Raw genomic sequence first — 16,770 nt, forward strand, 5'->3', positions numbered from 1 at the left:
TAGGTTGTTGGATGGGGGAGTGGAAACAGAGGCGAGCCACCCTCTTTAGGGTTTGTCCAAATCCCTTCGGACGGAAAAACATATTATTTATACATGATTATAATTATTTTTTATATGATTATAATAGGTGTTAGAAAAATTAAGAAATGAAAGCATTGTTCGATAACTTTAATAGTTATTGAACAACAAATATAATTATTTAAGTAACTTTATCTTTTTTTAACTTAATAATATTGTGGACTCATTTGCCCTTTTTTTTAATTAAAGAAGGGGGGTTATTTCAACTCATTTTTCTGCTTATAGACCTTCCCTATCTGGCTTTCTGCAGCACGAGGCAAAGATGCTCGCCAAATCTCGAGCTATATTATTCAAATTTGACTGTAATGGGTTTCTGTTTCGATACTCGACTGCTGCCCCGACCAATTTAGAGGAGTACCTCATCAACTCACTGGGGTTCTCCAAACAAGAAGCCATTTCTGCCTCCGCAAAGGTAACCTTCAATTCCTTAAAGAACCCTGATTTATCAGTCAATTTCTTCAAACAAACTGGTTTTAACGACTCCCAGATCAAAATCTTGGTTTCCAAGCACCCTAAAGTGCTATTCTTTGATGTTGAAAAGACCCTTAAACCAAAATTACAATGTATTTCTCAACTTGGGTTATCTGGTTCCGATTTAGTCAAAGTCATTTTGAGAGACTGCAAATTTCTTGACACGGGATTACATACCCGAATAATACCCCTTATAAATCTTCTTAAAAGTGTATTGGGTAGTGATGAAAATGTGGTTAAGGTTATAAAGAGATGTGCTTGGTTGATTAGTTACAATAATCATGTAACCATAGAAGCCAATCTCAATTTGTTGCAATCATTTGGCTGTTCAAATGATAAGATCAAGAGTATTTTGATTACATGTCCCAAGATTCTTACTAATATTAATAACAAGAGGCTTGAGGAAATGTTGCATAGGGTGGAAAAAGAAGTTGGTGTTTCTCCTGACTCCACACTGTTTCTCCACATCGTTTGTGTGCTTAGTACAATGCGTGAAGAGAAACTAGAAAAGAAATTTGGAATCTTCAAGAGTTTTGGCTGGTCTGACACCGATATTCTAACGATGTTGCAAAAGCACCCTTACTGTATAGGACTATCAGAGGTACGAATTCAAACTGCATTGACATTTTTGATGAAAGAAGTCCAATACAAATCTATCTATATAGCTTCTCGCCCTATGCTTTTAAAGTACAGTATGGAAAAGAGGCTAATACCCAGGTATGAAGTGTGGAAACTTGTCAATGAAAAGAATCTGATAGAGGTTGGGCGGGAGTTATACACAGTTATGACATGGTCTGAATCGAAGTTTTTTGACATGTATGTGCAGCCTGTCAAAGCTGAACTGCCTGACTTGTATGAATTGTACATCAGAAGGATAGGAAAATAGATAATACTTAATTTTGTTTATTGTTTTGATGGACGTGCAGAGTAGTCTTAGCTTTCAGCAAGGCAAAGTGAATTTTATTTAATCAGATTACCTTTCAAATCTACATTACTTTTAGTTCACTTGTTGCTAGTTAGTGCTATCAGCAAGTAGAAATGATGCAGTTGTTTCTCTTTTTCTGCTATATGCTTCTTAAGAATTTGCCAATGACATCTCAGAAGAGAAAATAAACTCAACTGTTTTTGTTGTTCAGTTCCTTGTTTATGTGCTACAGTTGCTATTAGTTTACCTTTTGCTCTTTTGTCCGTAGCTAGGATGCTATTTGGGGAAATATTGACTTTAAGTAAGTGAAATGTTGTCCTGGACTCCTGGTTTTGTTAAGCTTGTGTATGAGAAACTATACAACAACTTAGCCTCAACAGTCAACCCCAAACAAGTTGAAGCCGGCTACATGAATACTCATTGACCATGTTTCTCCATTTAAGCTCAACTCATGTCATCATCTTTCCAAATAAAAATAAAGGTGAAAATAAGTTAATTATGTATAAATAATAGTAATAATAATGACAATATTAAAAGTTCTCTATTTTTACTGGTATATAAATCTATGATAAGGTCCAAATACTCTGAGGAAGACAATATATTCAAACATTTATGTATGTCAATCTGGAAGAAGTTATAAAAAGAATACTTTCCTCCTCTAGTCTTCAAGAGAAAATGATTTATTGAGAATGCTCCTTCCCGCAAATTTTCTAACAAGAGTTTGGTTTTGAACCTGCATAATTAGCTTCTCATCCTAAAATTTTGGTCTATAGTCTGGAAAAAATGGCGCTACCTCGGATGCAGTCTTTGTACTGTTCTGTGCTTAATAAAGTCAAAGTTCATAGAGAATTTTGTGCTTCCCTACAAGGATCAAATACCTGATCTGTATGAATCACATAAGAAAACTGTTGACTCATTAACAGTTTTAGTTTACTTTTGGCACTAAGGGGGTTGGGACCTTTTTAAAATTATCCTTTTGTAGACCGATATATTGTTCCTTTGCTTTTTTTCAGTTGGTATTTCGAGACATATAGTCAGTGTTGCCAAAAATCATTTCTGTACTGATAAAGCGAAAATATCGTTGGAGTGTTTTGGTGACTTCAAACTTAATTTGCTTCTAGTGACCTACATCTTTTCCAGAAAAAGGCACCAGTCATTCACCTAAGTATCTCTAGTATTTGATATACTTGTTGCTAGCTAATAAATGTCTCATTTGATATCTTGTTGTTTTCTGGTACATGATGAACCACCAAGTAGCAGGGTCTATATTTTCCATTAAGTAGAAAAGCAAGTAAATTAACTACTATAGAAATTACTGTTATACCATGAGGATATATCATTGGGGTGTTTTTGTGAGGTACAACTTGGAAGGTGAGGAAATTTGTAAAAGCTTATGAATGCTATATATGGGAAGAAGGATAGACGGAGAACTGTTAATAGGGGAGTCTGGAAGAACATAAGCAGACTTTGAGAAGACTTCAGTAAATTTACCAGGCTGGAGGTGGGAAATGGAGAAAATATTAGATTCTGGACAGAGTTGTAGATGATTCCTGTCTCAAGAAGATCAGGAAACCTTTGAGCACCTTTTATTCCATCTATCTAAAACAACTTATCGACAGGAATCCAAGAACAAGAAACTATAAGCATACAACTACGACTACTAATAAGGACATCACTCCTACCTACTAGCATGAACGCACTCCAACCTCCTAGGTCATGTCCTTGGTAAGCTGCAACCGTGCCATATCCTGTCTAATCACCTTTCCTCAATATTTCTTCGGTGTACACCTCTCCTGAATCCATCCCTAGCCAAACTCACACTTCCACATTGGGGCATCGTGCTTCTCCTTATCACATGCCCGAACCATCTCAACCTCTTCTCTCGCATCTTGTCTTTCAGCGAAGTCACTCCCACCTTATTTCGAATATCCTCATTTTTAATCCTATCTCTCATAGTAAACCCACATATCGATCGCAAGATCCTCATCTCCGCCACCTTCATCCTCTGGATGTGAGAATTCTTTACTTACACATACTTTACTCCATACAACAGGTCTAACCACCACTCTTTAGAATAAATAATAATAATAATAATAATAAAATAACAATATTAAAAATTCTCTACTTTTTATCTAGTATATAAATCTATAGTAAGTTAAAAATCTCCTAGAAAGACTATGTACTCAAACATTTGACGAAGTAAAGAACAATACTTTCCTCCTCGTCTTCAAGAGAAACTGATTAATTTAGAACGCTCCTCCTCCCGAATTTTCTAACAAGAGTTTGGTTTTGAACCTGCTTACTTAGCTTCTCATCCTTTACTTTTGGTCTATAGTCTGGAAAAAATGGTGGTACCTCGGATGCAGTCTTTATACTGTTCTGTGCTTAATAGAGTCAAAGTTCGTAGAGTATTATGTGCTTCCCTACAAGGATCAGATACCTGATCTTGTTTGAATCACATAAGAAAACTGTGGCTCCTTAACCATTTTAGTTTACTTTTGGCACTAAGGATGTTGCGACCTTTTTAAAAGTATCCTTTTGTAGTCCGATATATTGTTGCTTTTCTTTTTTCAGATGGTGGTTCGAAACATATTCTCAGTGTTGCCAAAAATCATTTCTGTCCTGATAAAGCAAAAATATGATTGGTGTTTTTGTGACTTCAAACTTAATTTGCTTTCTAGTGACCTACATCTTTTCCAGAAAAAAAGCACCAATTACTCAACTAAGTATCTCTAGTATTTGATAAAAGTTGTTGCTAGGCACTAGCTAATAAATTTCTCACCTGATGTCTTGTTGTTTTCTGGTAAATAATGAACCACAAAGTGGCAGATTCCATATTTTCCATTAATTAGAAATGCAAGTGAATGAAGTACTCTAAAAAGTACAGTTATACCATGAGGGTATATCATTGGAGTTTGTGAGCAGGTAAGGTGAGGAAATTTGGAAAAAGCTTATTAATGCCACATATGGGAAGAAGGATAGATGGAGAACTGTTAATGGGGGAGTATGGAAGAACATAAGTAGACTTTGGGAATACTTCAGTCAATTTACCATACCGAAGGTGGGAAATGGAGAAAAGATTAGATTCTGGACAGAGCTGTGGGTTGGTGATGTTTGTTTAAAGGACATATTCCCTACTCTGTCCAACTGCTCTTCTAAAAAGGATGGTCATATTGTTGAATTTCATTCCAACTCTGGTGGACAGTCAAGGTTCCGGATAAATTTGAATGGTTGGGTGATAGAGAAGATCTTTGTGAGTTTCTTCAACAATTAGGATCGGTTCATATTGATCAGAATAAGGTGGAACCCTGATTTGGCTGGCAAGTAAAGACAAGAAATTTTCACCCAAGAATGGTTATAGGATGTTGATAGAGCAGTCAGATAAGCTGGATAAATTTTGGTCTTGGAAGATGATATGGAAGACAAAAGCTCTCGTTAAAGTAACATGTTTTGGATGGGCTACAACTTGGAGGGCATGCTTAACTCAATAACTTGCAGGAAAGAGGCTTTAACCTATGTAGTAGATGCTCTCTGTGTCAAGAAGATTAGGAAACCGTTGAGCACCTTTTTTGCCATTGCAAAATTTCTAGAGAATGTTAGGAGTTGTTCCTAAATTTTCATGGTAATAATTGGGTGATGCCTCAGAAAGTGAAAGGTTTGCTGGAATATTGGCAACATGTGATACTAAAAGAGATACAGCAGATACGTAGAACTATTTCACTGTGCATCTTATGAACATTTGGCTAGAGAAGAGTGGAACAAAGCTTGCTTTGGAGGGTAGAGAACTCACATTTCTAGAATTAAGGATAGATGTTTACAAAATTTGTATGTCTGGTGTAATAATTTCTTCCCCTGTACAATATTGTTGCCCATTTAATAAAATCTCTACCCTATCAAAAAATAAAAAGAAAAAAGATATATTGCTTTCAACACATTATACCAATAACATCGTGGGATATAGCTTGTACTGAAGTAAGTATTGGGTACCTAGAATTACTTCTTATATGGCAAAAGACACTTAAATGCTTGGCTAGCTAATTTGTATCATAGTATGGTGCTTGGCAGATAATTTATGTTTCTACAAATGATGTAGTAGTTACTTAGCTTGTTCTTCATGTAGCTGCCGTACCTTTTTCCTTTTCTTTTTTTTTTTTGGGGTGGGGGGGGGGGTGGGGGGAGGAACAGTTCTAAATTGTAATGGTAGGAGATAGGCTGGAAGAACCCTGTGTATGTTGATTTGTTACATTTAGTGAAATTTAGAATTTCAAAATATCATTAACAAAATCATTTAGTTAAATGAGATATTCGGTACGGTATTCGGTATATGGTTGATCGAAACTGTTTCCATTCATGTCATACCAAATTTCATCTACTAACCATATCAAAACAAGTCTTTATTAGAAATAGAAATGTTTATTTGAATTGGCCATCAAGGCTCTAATGAAAGGCTCTATGGGAATACAATACATAAGGGACCAAACAAGTCAACACAATCTGAACTACGACCAACAAATTGTAAAATGAAACAGTACTTTGTAAATTTCTACAAAATTCTATCTTGTGAATTGTGAAAGCGAAGCTAAATTAAATCTAAAAATCACGAAATAGAAAGTCTCGTTGACATGATTATCAATGACCTAGACTTGTTCGGAGTCCTAATATGTATAATATGGTATTCTCGTCATCCAAATTTACTTGTCCACTATATTAAAAAAAGAAGTCCAACAATACTTGTTCAGTTTGAAAAACCAATGAATAATTTACCCATTTCTACCATTATACTCCTAACATTAAATACGATCCATTATGCAACTCATTCTATTTAAAAAGATAATATGGTAACATTTCCCCTATCATACTATTTCTTAACCTATGTGCCAAGTCAATAGTTGACAACTATTGATGGATGGACGGAGCAAGAAATTAACCACAGAATATCCTATATGAATTTCATCATTCAAATACAATGAATCTAGATGTGAATAATGTAGAAACATTCACTTGATATTCTAACAAGTATACTGCTAGAGAGTCCCTGTAATTTCAGTACAATTTTAAGTTGTCATGAACTGCAAGCTAATGGAGAACTTGCACCACAATGTACTTTTGAAAGAAATTTATAGCGATGGACAAATTTAATCAATAGCCAACGCAGAAAAGTGTAGCACCAGTAGAAATATTAGCAGGACAGCTACATGATTAAAAAAAATTCTATTCGCAGTATGCAAACTCTGATTAGATTTTATTACCAAACGGAGCGTTACAAAGCATTATCCAACAAGTTTGGACAGCCCCAAACTTGTACAACCAGTCATCCTATACATCTGTACTCTAGCCTAGCTCGAGAGTTCTAAGGATCCTAATTTAAACTAGTGAACCTATTCTTCAGTTTGTGAAGCTTAGCACCACACAAATGCACCTCCGGTATGATTTGCTTCACCAGGCCATCAACTGTATTCTTCTGTTTCTGAAAGATCCGTCTTGCTATCCACCCATACCATATATGCATTGCATGCCTAGGATACTTTGTAAATAGCTGCAATTGCATTCCTTCCTATCGCTTGTGAGGTTGCCCATTTTATCTCTTCATTCCAATTTAGAGGTCCTCGATTAATCCCTTACCATCCCAACACCTTCACCCATACAACAACAGAGTAAGAATAAGTGATCAATTGTCTCAGGGTCTTGCTCACAAAGAGGGCACATCAGATCATCCAAGTCCTTCCATCATGAAACTCTATCCTTCGTGAATAGCCTGTAATGTATAGCAAGATAGAGTATGAAACGCTATTACATATCATCTTCCTCCAAGATACTTTAACGAAGTCACCTCTCAATTTTTGATACAGTTTCCTGATAGAGAAAGAATGCAACCGGTTAACTTCGTCACAAGCATACCCAATCTCCTCAAAAGTTTTTCTTGCCTCAGGTATGTTCTTCACGAGCCAAGTATTAGCTATATTGAAGTACATGTATTAGATGTAAAGGGGTAGTCTGGTGATTAACTACATAGACAAAAGGGTTTTTTTGTCTTTTACCCTTAAGCTGTTAGAAGTCGGTTACTTGCTTATATTAAGGGCATTAGCTGTGTAATTGAAGAATAAGAGCTAAGAGCAAATTCTCTACAACTTTCCTTTTCTTCTACAAGATGTAAACAACTTGTTCAATGAAAGTTCATCAATATTGTTAGAAATACAATTGATTTCCAGATTCATCATTTCTTTTTATGATGGTATCAAAGCTACGGTTGTAAAATTTTCAAAAACAGAGTACTCAAATCTCGTTAGCTGAGCTTCGAGAAAATCATCAATGGCGGAAAATCAAACTGAACAAGTTCATCAAATGACGGAGACAAGTGAGCAGCTGGATTTTCACCATCCGTTGTTTTTACAGCCATCGGATACTCCGGGATTGGCGTTGATAGGAATCAAACTTAAAGGTCCGGAAAACTACACTTTGTGGAGCAAATCATTGTGGCTGGTTCTACTAGGCAAAAATAAGCTCGGTTTTGTAGATGGAATATGCACGAAGTTTGGCCAGCTTATGGGAGAGATGCAACGCAATAGTGTTATCGTGGATTGGAGCTACCGTATCACCATATCTGGTTTCTAGTATTGTCTATGCATCAGATTCGAAGACAGTTTAGGATGAATTTAAGGAGCGATTTGACAAATCAAACCTCATCAGGATATATCAATTGTGGAAGGACATTGCGTCACTAACTCAAGGTAAAAACAGTTACGGTTTATTATTCCAAAATGAGAGATTATTGGGATGAGTTGGATACATTAATGCCTAGTGCTAGTTGTAACTGTGAGGCATCTAGGCCTTCGATAGAGTTGTTGAGGAATCAGCGTCTACTTCAGTTTTTAATCAGATTGAACGAAAGTTGCAGTCATGTGAGGAGTGATATATTGCTGAAAACTCCTGTGTTAACTGTCAATAAGCGTATGCCTTAGTAATTCAGGAGGAGAGTCAGAGAGGTATGGGAGTAGTAGATGGGAATAGAGAATCTATGATTATGTTGGCACGAAAAAATCAGAGGTTTCATGAGTCCTCCAATGGGAGGTTTAATGCACCTGGTCCTGTGTATTTATATCAGAAATATCAGAATCATAATCAAAGTTATAAGCCTAGACACAATCAGAATTACAAGCCTTCGGCACCACCAGATACTGTGTGTGATACTTGTGGTTATAAGGGACATTACACTATGGATTATTACAGAACAGTTGGCTACTCACCAGATTTTTAAAGCAAGAAGAAGTCAGGCCTTGTAGGTGGCTCGACTAAACCTTATGCAAAAAGTAATGTGGTTAAAGCAGAGGGATCAAATGATGGACAAGGTCCGGGGAGATATATCTCTGAAGAACATTATCAAGAGCTCATTGGAAAAGGAAATAAAGCTAGTACTTCAGTTGACTTTCAAGCTCACATGACAGGTATTCTTGCACTATTATCCAATGCATTTTCACATGAATGGATAATTGACTCAGGTGCATCACATCATATTACATTCCATAGGGAATGCCTAGATGATATGTTTAGACTTTGTGATCAAAAGAGTGGTGGTGTTCAGGTTCCCACTGGAGGCAGATGTGTAGTGACACATATTGGAAGTGTTAAGATTTTGAGGAGTCATAAATTGAAGAATGTCCTATTTGTGCCAGATTTTAAATTTAATCTCTTGTCAGTTTCAAAATTGACTAGAGATCTCTGTTGCTCAGTGTCCTTTTACCCTGAGTTTTGTTTTTTCCAGGATCTCTACACTGGCAGGGTCTTGGGGATTGGTGAAGAGAATAATGGGCTTTATTTCCTGAAGGATGAACAATTAACAGCTTGCATATCAGTAGTTCAAAGATGAGAAAATAGTGATCTCTGGCACAAGAGATTGGGCCATCCATCTAAAGGAAGTTTATATCGCATTCCAGCAATAAAGCTAACTAAAGATACACACAAAGATTGTGAAGTCTGTCCGCTGTCTGAGCAGACTAGGCTCAAGTTTCCAGTTAGTAATAGTCACTCTAGCATCATTTTTCAGCTGATTCATGTAGATGTCTGGGGTCCTTATAAAATTCCCACTTATGATAGCAAACATTATTTTGTTATTATAGTGGATGATCATAGTAGGTACACTTGGATATGTTTGATACAACACAAGTCTGAAGTAATTGTTGTATTGAAAGATTTTCTATTGAAGGTGCAGACTCAGTTAGGTATCAATGTTAAGGTGTAAAGATCACATAATGGCAAGGAATTCTTTAGTTCCCAATGTTCTGTATTATTTTCTTCTCTTGGCATTATTCATCAAAGTTTTTGTGCCTATACACCCCAACAGAATGGGGTAGTGGAGAGAAAACATAGGCACATTTCGGAAGTTGCTAGATCCTTAAAATTTCAAAGTTCAATTCCCAATAGGTTTTGGGGTTATTGTATAAGAACTGCAATCTATTTGATCAACAAACTTCGTTCTTCTTACTTTTCTAGTCTCAGCTTGTGGTCCAAGAGATGGAACTTCCTTGATAACAGGTGCTTCATTATCTAGAACATTCACATCCTCATCTAGAGGTCCTTTTTCCTAATCATCATTATCTCCTAGCGCTGTAACATCAAGAGGCTGAACTTGTGCATCAGAAGTTTGAAACTGAGTCGGAACATGTTTTGCAGGTATTTGCATTGTACTAGGTAATGGAAAAAAGGGTGATTCAGGTGGAGGTATCTCAAACACTTCGTTGTCTTCTTCTTGTAGACCCTTAAAAGGAAAATTATCCTCCCTAAAAACCGCATCTCTGCTTACAAAAAAGGTACCTGACTCCAAGTCAAACAGTTTGTATCCTTTTTGTGTCTCTGAATAGCCAACCATGACTGACCTCTTGGCTCTAGCTTCAAACTTAGTTCCTCTAGTAAGAGTAGAAGCAAAACACAAACAACCAAATACCTTTAAATGGTCACAAGTAACTTGTTTGTTGTACAACATTTCATAAGGTGTCTTCCCTTGCAAAACTTGAGAAGGGAGTTCCCTCAATCAAAGAAAGTATGTCCTTGAGCTCATTTCAGAAGTGGGGTTGAGTGGTAGCAAACCTGTTATAACTCCTTTGGAGATGAACAAGAAGCTCACTATAGTGGATTATGATGCAAATATCCGTGCCACTGATGATCCATAATTGGAAGACGTGTTGGGATTTCAGAAACTCATTGGGAAATTGTTATATCTAACAATCACTAGACCCGATATTTCTTTTGCAGTTCAAGTGCTGAGCCAGTTTATGCAAAGACCTAAACATTCTCATATGGATAGTGCAGGTCTGGGAATTTTACTCTCTGTTACAGATATCACTGGTATGAAGGCTTATTGTGATGCTGATTGGGGTGCATGTCCCAACACCAGACGATCAGTCACAGGGTATGTGGTTATGCTTGGGAATTCTTTGGTCTCTTGGAAGTCAAAAAAGCAGCATACAATTAGTAGAAGCTCTGTAGAGGCTGAGTATAGGTGCATGGCTGCTGTGACTGCAGAGATTATTTGGTTAACAGGTTTATTAAAGGAGCTTGGTGTTTTTTTATCCTCACCTGTGCAGCTATTTTACGACAAGAAAGTTGCATTGCAGATTGCCAATAATCCTATTTTTCATGAAAGAACTAAACATATAGAAATTGATTGCTACTTTGTTTGAGAAAAGGATAAAGTCTGGATTGATTCAGCCTGCATATGTGCCTACAAGTGTGCAGCTTGCTGATTTACTGACCAAAGGTCTTACAAGTGCTCAACATCATTCTTTACTATCCAAGCTTGGAGTGTTTGATGTATATCACCCTCCACCTTGAGGGGGAGTATTAGCTATATTGAAGTACATATGTTAGATATAAAGGGGTAGTCTGGTGATTAACTACATAGACAAAGGATTTTTTTGTCTTTTACCCTTAAGCTGTTAGAAGTCGGTTACTTGCCTATATTAAGGGCATTAGCTGTGTAATTGAAGAATAAGAGCTAAGAGCAAATTCTCTACAACTTTCCTTTTCTTCTACAAGATGTAAACAACTTGTTCAATGAAAGTTCATCAATATTGTTAGAAATACAATTGATTTCCAGATTCATCATTTCATTTTATCATTAAGAGGCTTGGGTATCTGAACATTCCATAAAATATTGATTTACACAGATGGATAAATAAAATGAAATATCTATTTTAATATTGGAGCCAAATAAAACGAAATAGGAGTACAAAATAAAAATAAAAGAAGAGTGACTTTCTCACTCCAAAATTCTTCATTAACTAGTGAATCTCCTCGCGCGATCATAAGAATAATAATATTAATATATATATAGATTTCATCAAGATAAAAGAATATAAATATATCTCATATATACTCATAAAAATTAATTTTATGGATTGATGAAATAATAAAAGTAAATATCTTTATTAGAATTAAAATTTATTTTCTTTCTTTGTTGGCGAAACGAAGATTGCGTTTGCGAGAGTGATTCTCTGAGCCTTCTTAAATAGTTCTCTCTCCGTTTTATTTTGCTTGGCGTCCTTGCAAAGAAATATTTATTTCAAATTACTTGTTTAATTTATTAAATCAAGAGAAGTTTATCATGTACTTTCAATATTATCCCTATCATTTAATGATTATAATATAAAGTATTAATAGTCAAATTTAGATTTCAAAAACATAGTTAATAAGGTTAGTTTAATAGGAGTGTCAAGTGAACATGACCAAGTTTAACAAACGAAAGGAGTAAAACTTTTACCCTTTCAAAATTTGCTTCCATTCAAATTAAAGAACATACGAAATGGGTAAAATAATTAAACCATGAAGAGCTGAAATAGAAAAGAGAAACAAATGACATTGCAATATGAAGAAAATTTGATTTCCTCATGTGTTATTTTTCTCTGCTTTCCTTTTGCATATCTTATTTTCCTCATATATCCTAGTACTACTTTTCTCTGCTTCCTTTTTACATATCTTTCCCTTTGTTAATTCTAAATCAAGAGCCTTCTAATCCCTTTAATGCGCGCAAATCAATTTTTATTTTTCAATAGTTCCATCACCAAACCTTGTATAAAAGAAAAAAGTTTTACAAATAAAAGGAATTCAAGTCACCAAAGGTTTAGAATCAATAAGGAAATAAATACTATGTTATTAAGATTTATGTATTGGAGAGAAACATCTAATTAGGTAGAAAACCTTCTAAGGAGATTAGACAAATTAGCCCTACAACTTCATGAGTATTACCATCAACTTACTTAACTTCTAAACTTGAGCATTACAAAGGATAAAAATTTAAGTCTTGTAGTCTCTTTGTCAATCTTTATTGTCTATTTCCTCTAAAAAAAAAGATCGCCTGGATAAACATCTTGATAATAGCTTCATCTATGTTGTTCAAGTCATGAAAAGTTATCACCATATGCTCTTCAGTATAAACGGCCAATCTTTCAGTTGCAAAACTTCAAGCGAGGAAATCCTTCCTAGTCATTGACTTTGCTGGAAACATATGCTAATTTAACAGCCTCGAGTTTGGGCTACTTAAAATCGATAATGCTCAAATCCTTCCACTGCAATCAAATTTTTCTTGAAGGTAAACTCCTAAAGATTTTAGGGAAAAGCATCAGCGAGAAAGGACCAAAGATGGTGGACTAAGATAAAATTCAGTGAAAAAATCATGTAAGAGGTTGTTGTTGTTGTTACTATTTATTTTAGTCTTCTTCGATAGCACGTATCCGCAACAACTCTACCTTGGGAAATAGTCTTAATGACAAAAGTACAATATAAAAGATTCGATCAGACATATATTGCAGATTTTCAGAACCCAAGTTCTCTTACTTGGCTTGAAATGTTACTCCTAATCAGTTGTCCCCCAGAATTTATTAACGAAAAGGATATAATATACCCTTTGGTATACAAATACCCTCCTTTCATTTTTAGGCTCAAAATTACTTTTCTATCCATTTATTTGGCTCAAAAATACCCTTAGTGTATTAGAAATGACTCAAAAATGCCCTTCTTCCTCTGTTGGTTCAAAAATACCCCTTCATCCACCTATTTATATTAAAAATGCCCTTAACATTAAATTTAAATCCAAAAATGTCTCCTCTTTTATATTAGGGATAATACCCACGAAAATACCTGAAGTTTAACCAAATTTCCAGTGGATCATATTGAACTTTGCGAGGGGTCCTATTACCCCCTATACTTTTTAAATTGAAATTAATTACCCCCGAACTTTTTAAAAACGTATACCCAATTTTTTTGGTGAGAAGTGCGGTACACGTGTCGTTTCTTCTCCATTACAATTACAACCATATTAAATATTTCAAATGATTTCATTGAGTTTATGAAGAAAGTTTTTTCAAATAATTGAATGGAATCTTCCATTAATTTTCCATTGAAACTCGGAAAATTTAATTAGCGAGTTCCATTAATGGAAGATTCAATGAAACTCGCTAATTGAATGGAACTCAAAAGATTTGAAAACTTTAATTTCATGATTTAATTTTCATTAATGGAACTCGGAAGATTCGAAAAATTTAACTTCATGTATGAAGCTATTCAATCTTCCGTTAATGGAACTTGGAAGATTCAACTTCCATTAATATAACTCGGAATTAAATTAGCGAGTTTTCGAGTGTGAATCTTTCGAATCATCCATAGATTTTCAATTAGCGAGTTTCATTAAATTATAACCATTGAGTTCCATTAAATTTTAATTCAACAATGGAGCAACCATTGTTGAAGAAAAGAAAGAAAGAAGAAAGAACAATGAAAAAATAAATAAAAATATAAAATTTTAAATAATTATAAAATTAAGGGGTTGTTTGGCCCAAAAAAAGAGTTTAAAACGTTTTTAACACTGTTCACGCGCTCAGTGCGCGTGAATCACACGCAGTGTGCCAAGTGGCAGATATATTCCATTAAAATACAAAAAAAAAGTCTGGGGGAGTAATAGGACCCCCGCAAAGTTCAGTATGCTCAACTGGTAATCCGATCAAACTTCAGGTATTTTCGTACATATTATCCTTTTATATTATATTATTTTTTTTGGTTTCACGTAGGGGTAATTTTTTTTGTAAGTACAATTTTTTAATTATGATATTATATATTTTTTGGTGGAATAGATATGCATTAATTAGTATATTATTTTTTTGGTTTCACGTAGTGGTAGGCTTTTTTTAGTTACAATTTATTTTATTATTATATTATTTTAGGATTTTTTTAATTACAACTTTTTATTTTTATATTATTTCTGAATTTTTTTAATTATAATTTTTTATTATTATATAGTTTTTGTGGATTTTACGTCAGGGGTGGGTTATTTTTTTTAATTATTATTTTTTTAGTTTTAGGATGGTACCAAGTTATCAAGTAATTTATGGTACATCATAATAGCTATATTTATGGTAATTTTTGTTTTTTCAAGAAATATATTTTTTCTATTTTAGGACTCTTAATTTCCTTCCATATATTTTAGGACTCTTAATTTTTTCATATGTTTCGGGTTTCATATTTATATATTTTAGGACTCTTAATTCTATTCTATATATTTATTTAATAAAATAAAAATTAAAGAAAATAGATTAAATGATTTTATCTATTGTAAAGTCTTCTAAAGGAGAATGTTTTTTTAAAAAAAAGTTATTATTTTTTTTTTGATTTCACGTCCTAGTCGATCTTAATTCAACATTCTATTTCACAATAACAAAATGTAACATCCCAAGCAAGAATCATGTATATATTAAACTTGTATGTAGGTTTGGTTTACTCTTGCTCATATTAAAATAAACCAAACCAACTAACATATTAACTTTTCAGAATTCGATTTCATGGTTCAATTTGATTCTTCGATTTTGCTTGAACAACCCTTCACCCTAGCATCACACTTTGGCCAGATTAATAATCCCGGGATAAACTAGTACTTTCAAATAAACATGGATAAAATAAGGGTAAACAACATAAATCCCAACACTTTGCAATCTATCACCCTCTATCTTAACTTTTATATTAATTACTTAATATCCGAATATGATACATAAGTTTGGTCCAAATACATAACCGGCAGATACATAACTACCAAACTAATTGACTATAAAAAAGGAAAATAACAGTAAAAGAGTAAATAACGAAGCAATTAATGCGATTCTGGTTGAGATATATCTCTTTAATTCCTAAAAATTAGTAACAGATTCATAATTCAAATTTAAATCACCAAAATAATTTCCCTCAATCAAAATTCTCCTAGTTCTTCCCATCTCTATTATTTTTTTGTGGAACTTCATTGTCGCTGGCATATCCTTTCCTAGCCTTGACGACACCATAGTTCCACAAGAATATTGTGCATCTCTTTTGATGATATTCTGCATCAAAATCAGATGAAGGAATCGAACCATCACCAAGAAACTCAGCAAAACATATTACAAAAGCTCCAGAGTCCCTAAATATGTCTGATACTCACTGATTTGAATGTACCGAATGAAAAAAATAAGACAAATCAACTTCAATATTGACTATGTATCAGAAGCAATGATATATCTCATACTTATGTATCATACTCATAATGTTTAATGTATCAGGTATAAAACAAACTAAAAACTCACATACAATTTTTAGAATGTATCATATAAATCTAAAATCTCGATAAAATTAGATCCATTTATCATAATAAGTATATTACATGTATCAAGTATAAAACAGAACCATAATCACATATATATTGTATTATGTATCATAAAGCATGCAAGGACTCATTAATCTTGAATCTATGTATCAGACGCAGTTTATTGAATGTATCTTATTTATAAAGAAACAAAATCACATGTAAAATTTATGATGTATCAGAACGCATGCACTGTCACAAAAATCAATTTTTTGTAACTTACTTCCTCCTCTTTACAGACGCAATAATCGATAACTTCTTCATCATAGTCGGGTCATTTTGATATTTCAATCTATTTTTACGAAAATCAATGTCGTTCATATCATAATGAACTGGCGGAAATTAAAAAAGAAAGTTAATGATGGAAAGATGGAGTTGTTAGATCTAATTGAAAATAGATGAGAACGTGGTGAAAATTCAAAAGAAAGTTAATGAAAGTTGTAACTTGAATGTTGAAGTAGAAAATGAGAACATGGTGGAAATTCAAAATGGGTGAGTTGTGAAAATCGTGGGATATATTTACTAATTTTTGAGTTTAATTTGCGGCACAATAAGGGGATGTGGGGCAGGGTTTTTAGATGTATCAGAAAGGCAACTATTTTGAGTAAAAAGAAATTTTTATAATTAGTTTAGTTGGATAGAA

At 34.1% G+C, this 16,770-nt stretch overlaps 1 protein-coding gene across 1 annotated transcript; it reads left to right on the top strand.

Annotated features, from left to right (window-relative positions):
• Positions 1–279: 279 nt before the first annotated feature.
• LOC107868738 lies at positions 280–9,227 on the top strand. Its single transcript, XM_047410917.1, has 3 exons — positions 280–1,150; positions 7,324–7,403; positions 7,743–9,227. Exons 1-3 carry the CDS (start codon positions 341–343, stop codon positions 7,759–7,761), a joined length of 909 nt encoding a protein of 302 aa, XP_047266873.1. The 5' UTR covers positions 280–340; the 3' UTR covers positions 7,762–9,227.
• The last annotated feature ends 7,543 nt before the right edge of the window (positions 9,228–16,770 follow it).

This window comes from Capsicum annuum, chromosome 4, assembly GCF_002878395.1.
Source record: "Capsicum annuum cultivar UCD-10X-F1 chromosome 4, UCD10Xv1.1, whole genome shotgun sequence".
Lineage (NCBI taxonomy): Eukaryota > Viridiplantae > Streptophyta > Magnoliopsida > Solanales > Solanaceae > Capsicum > Capsicum annuum.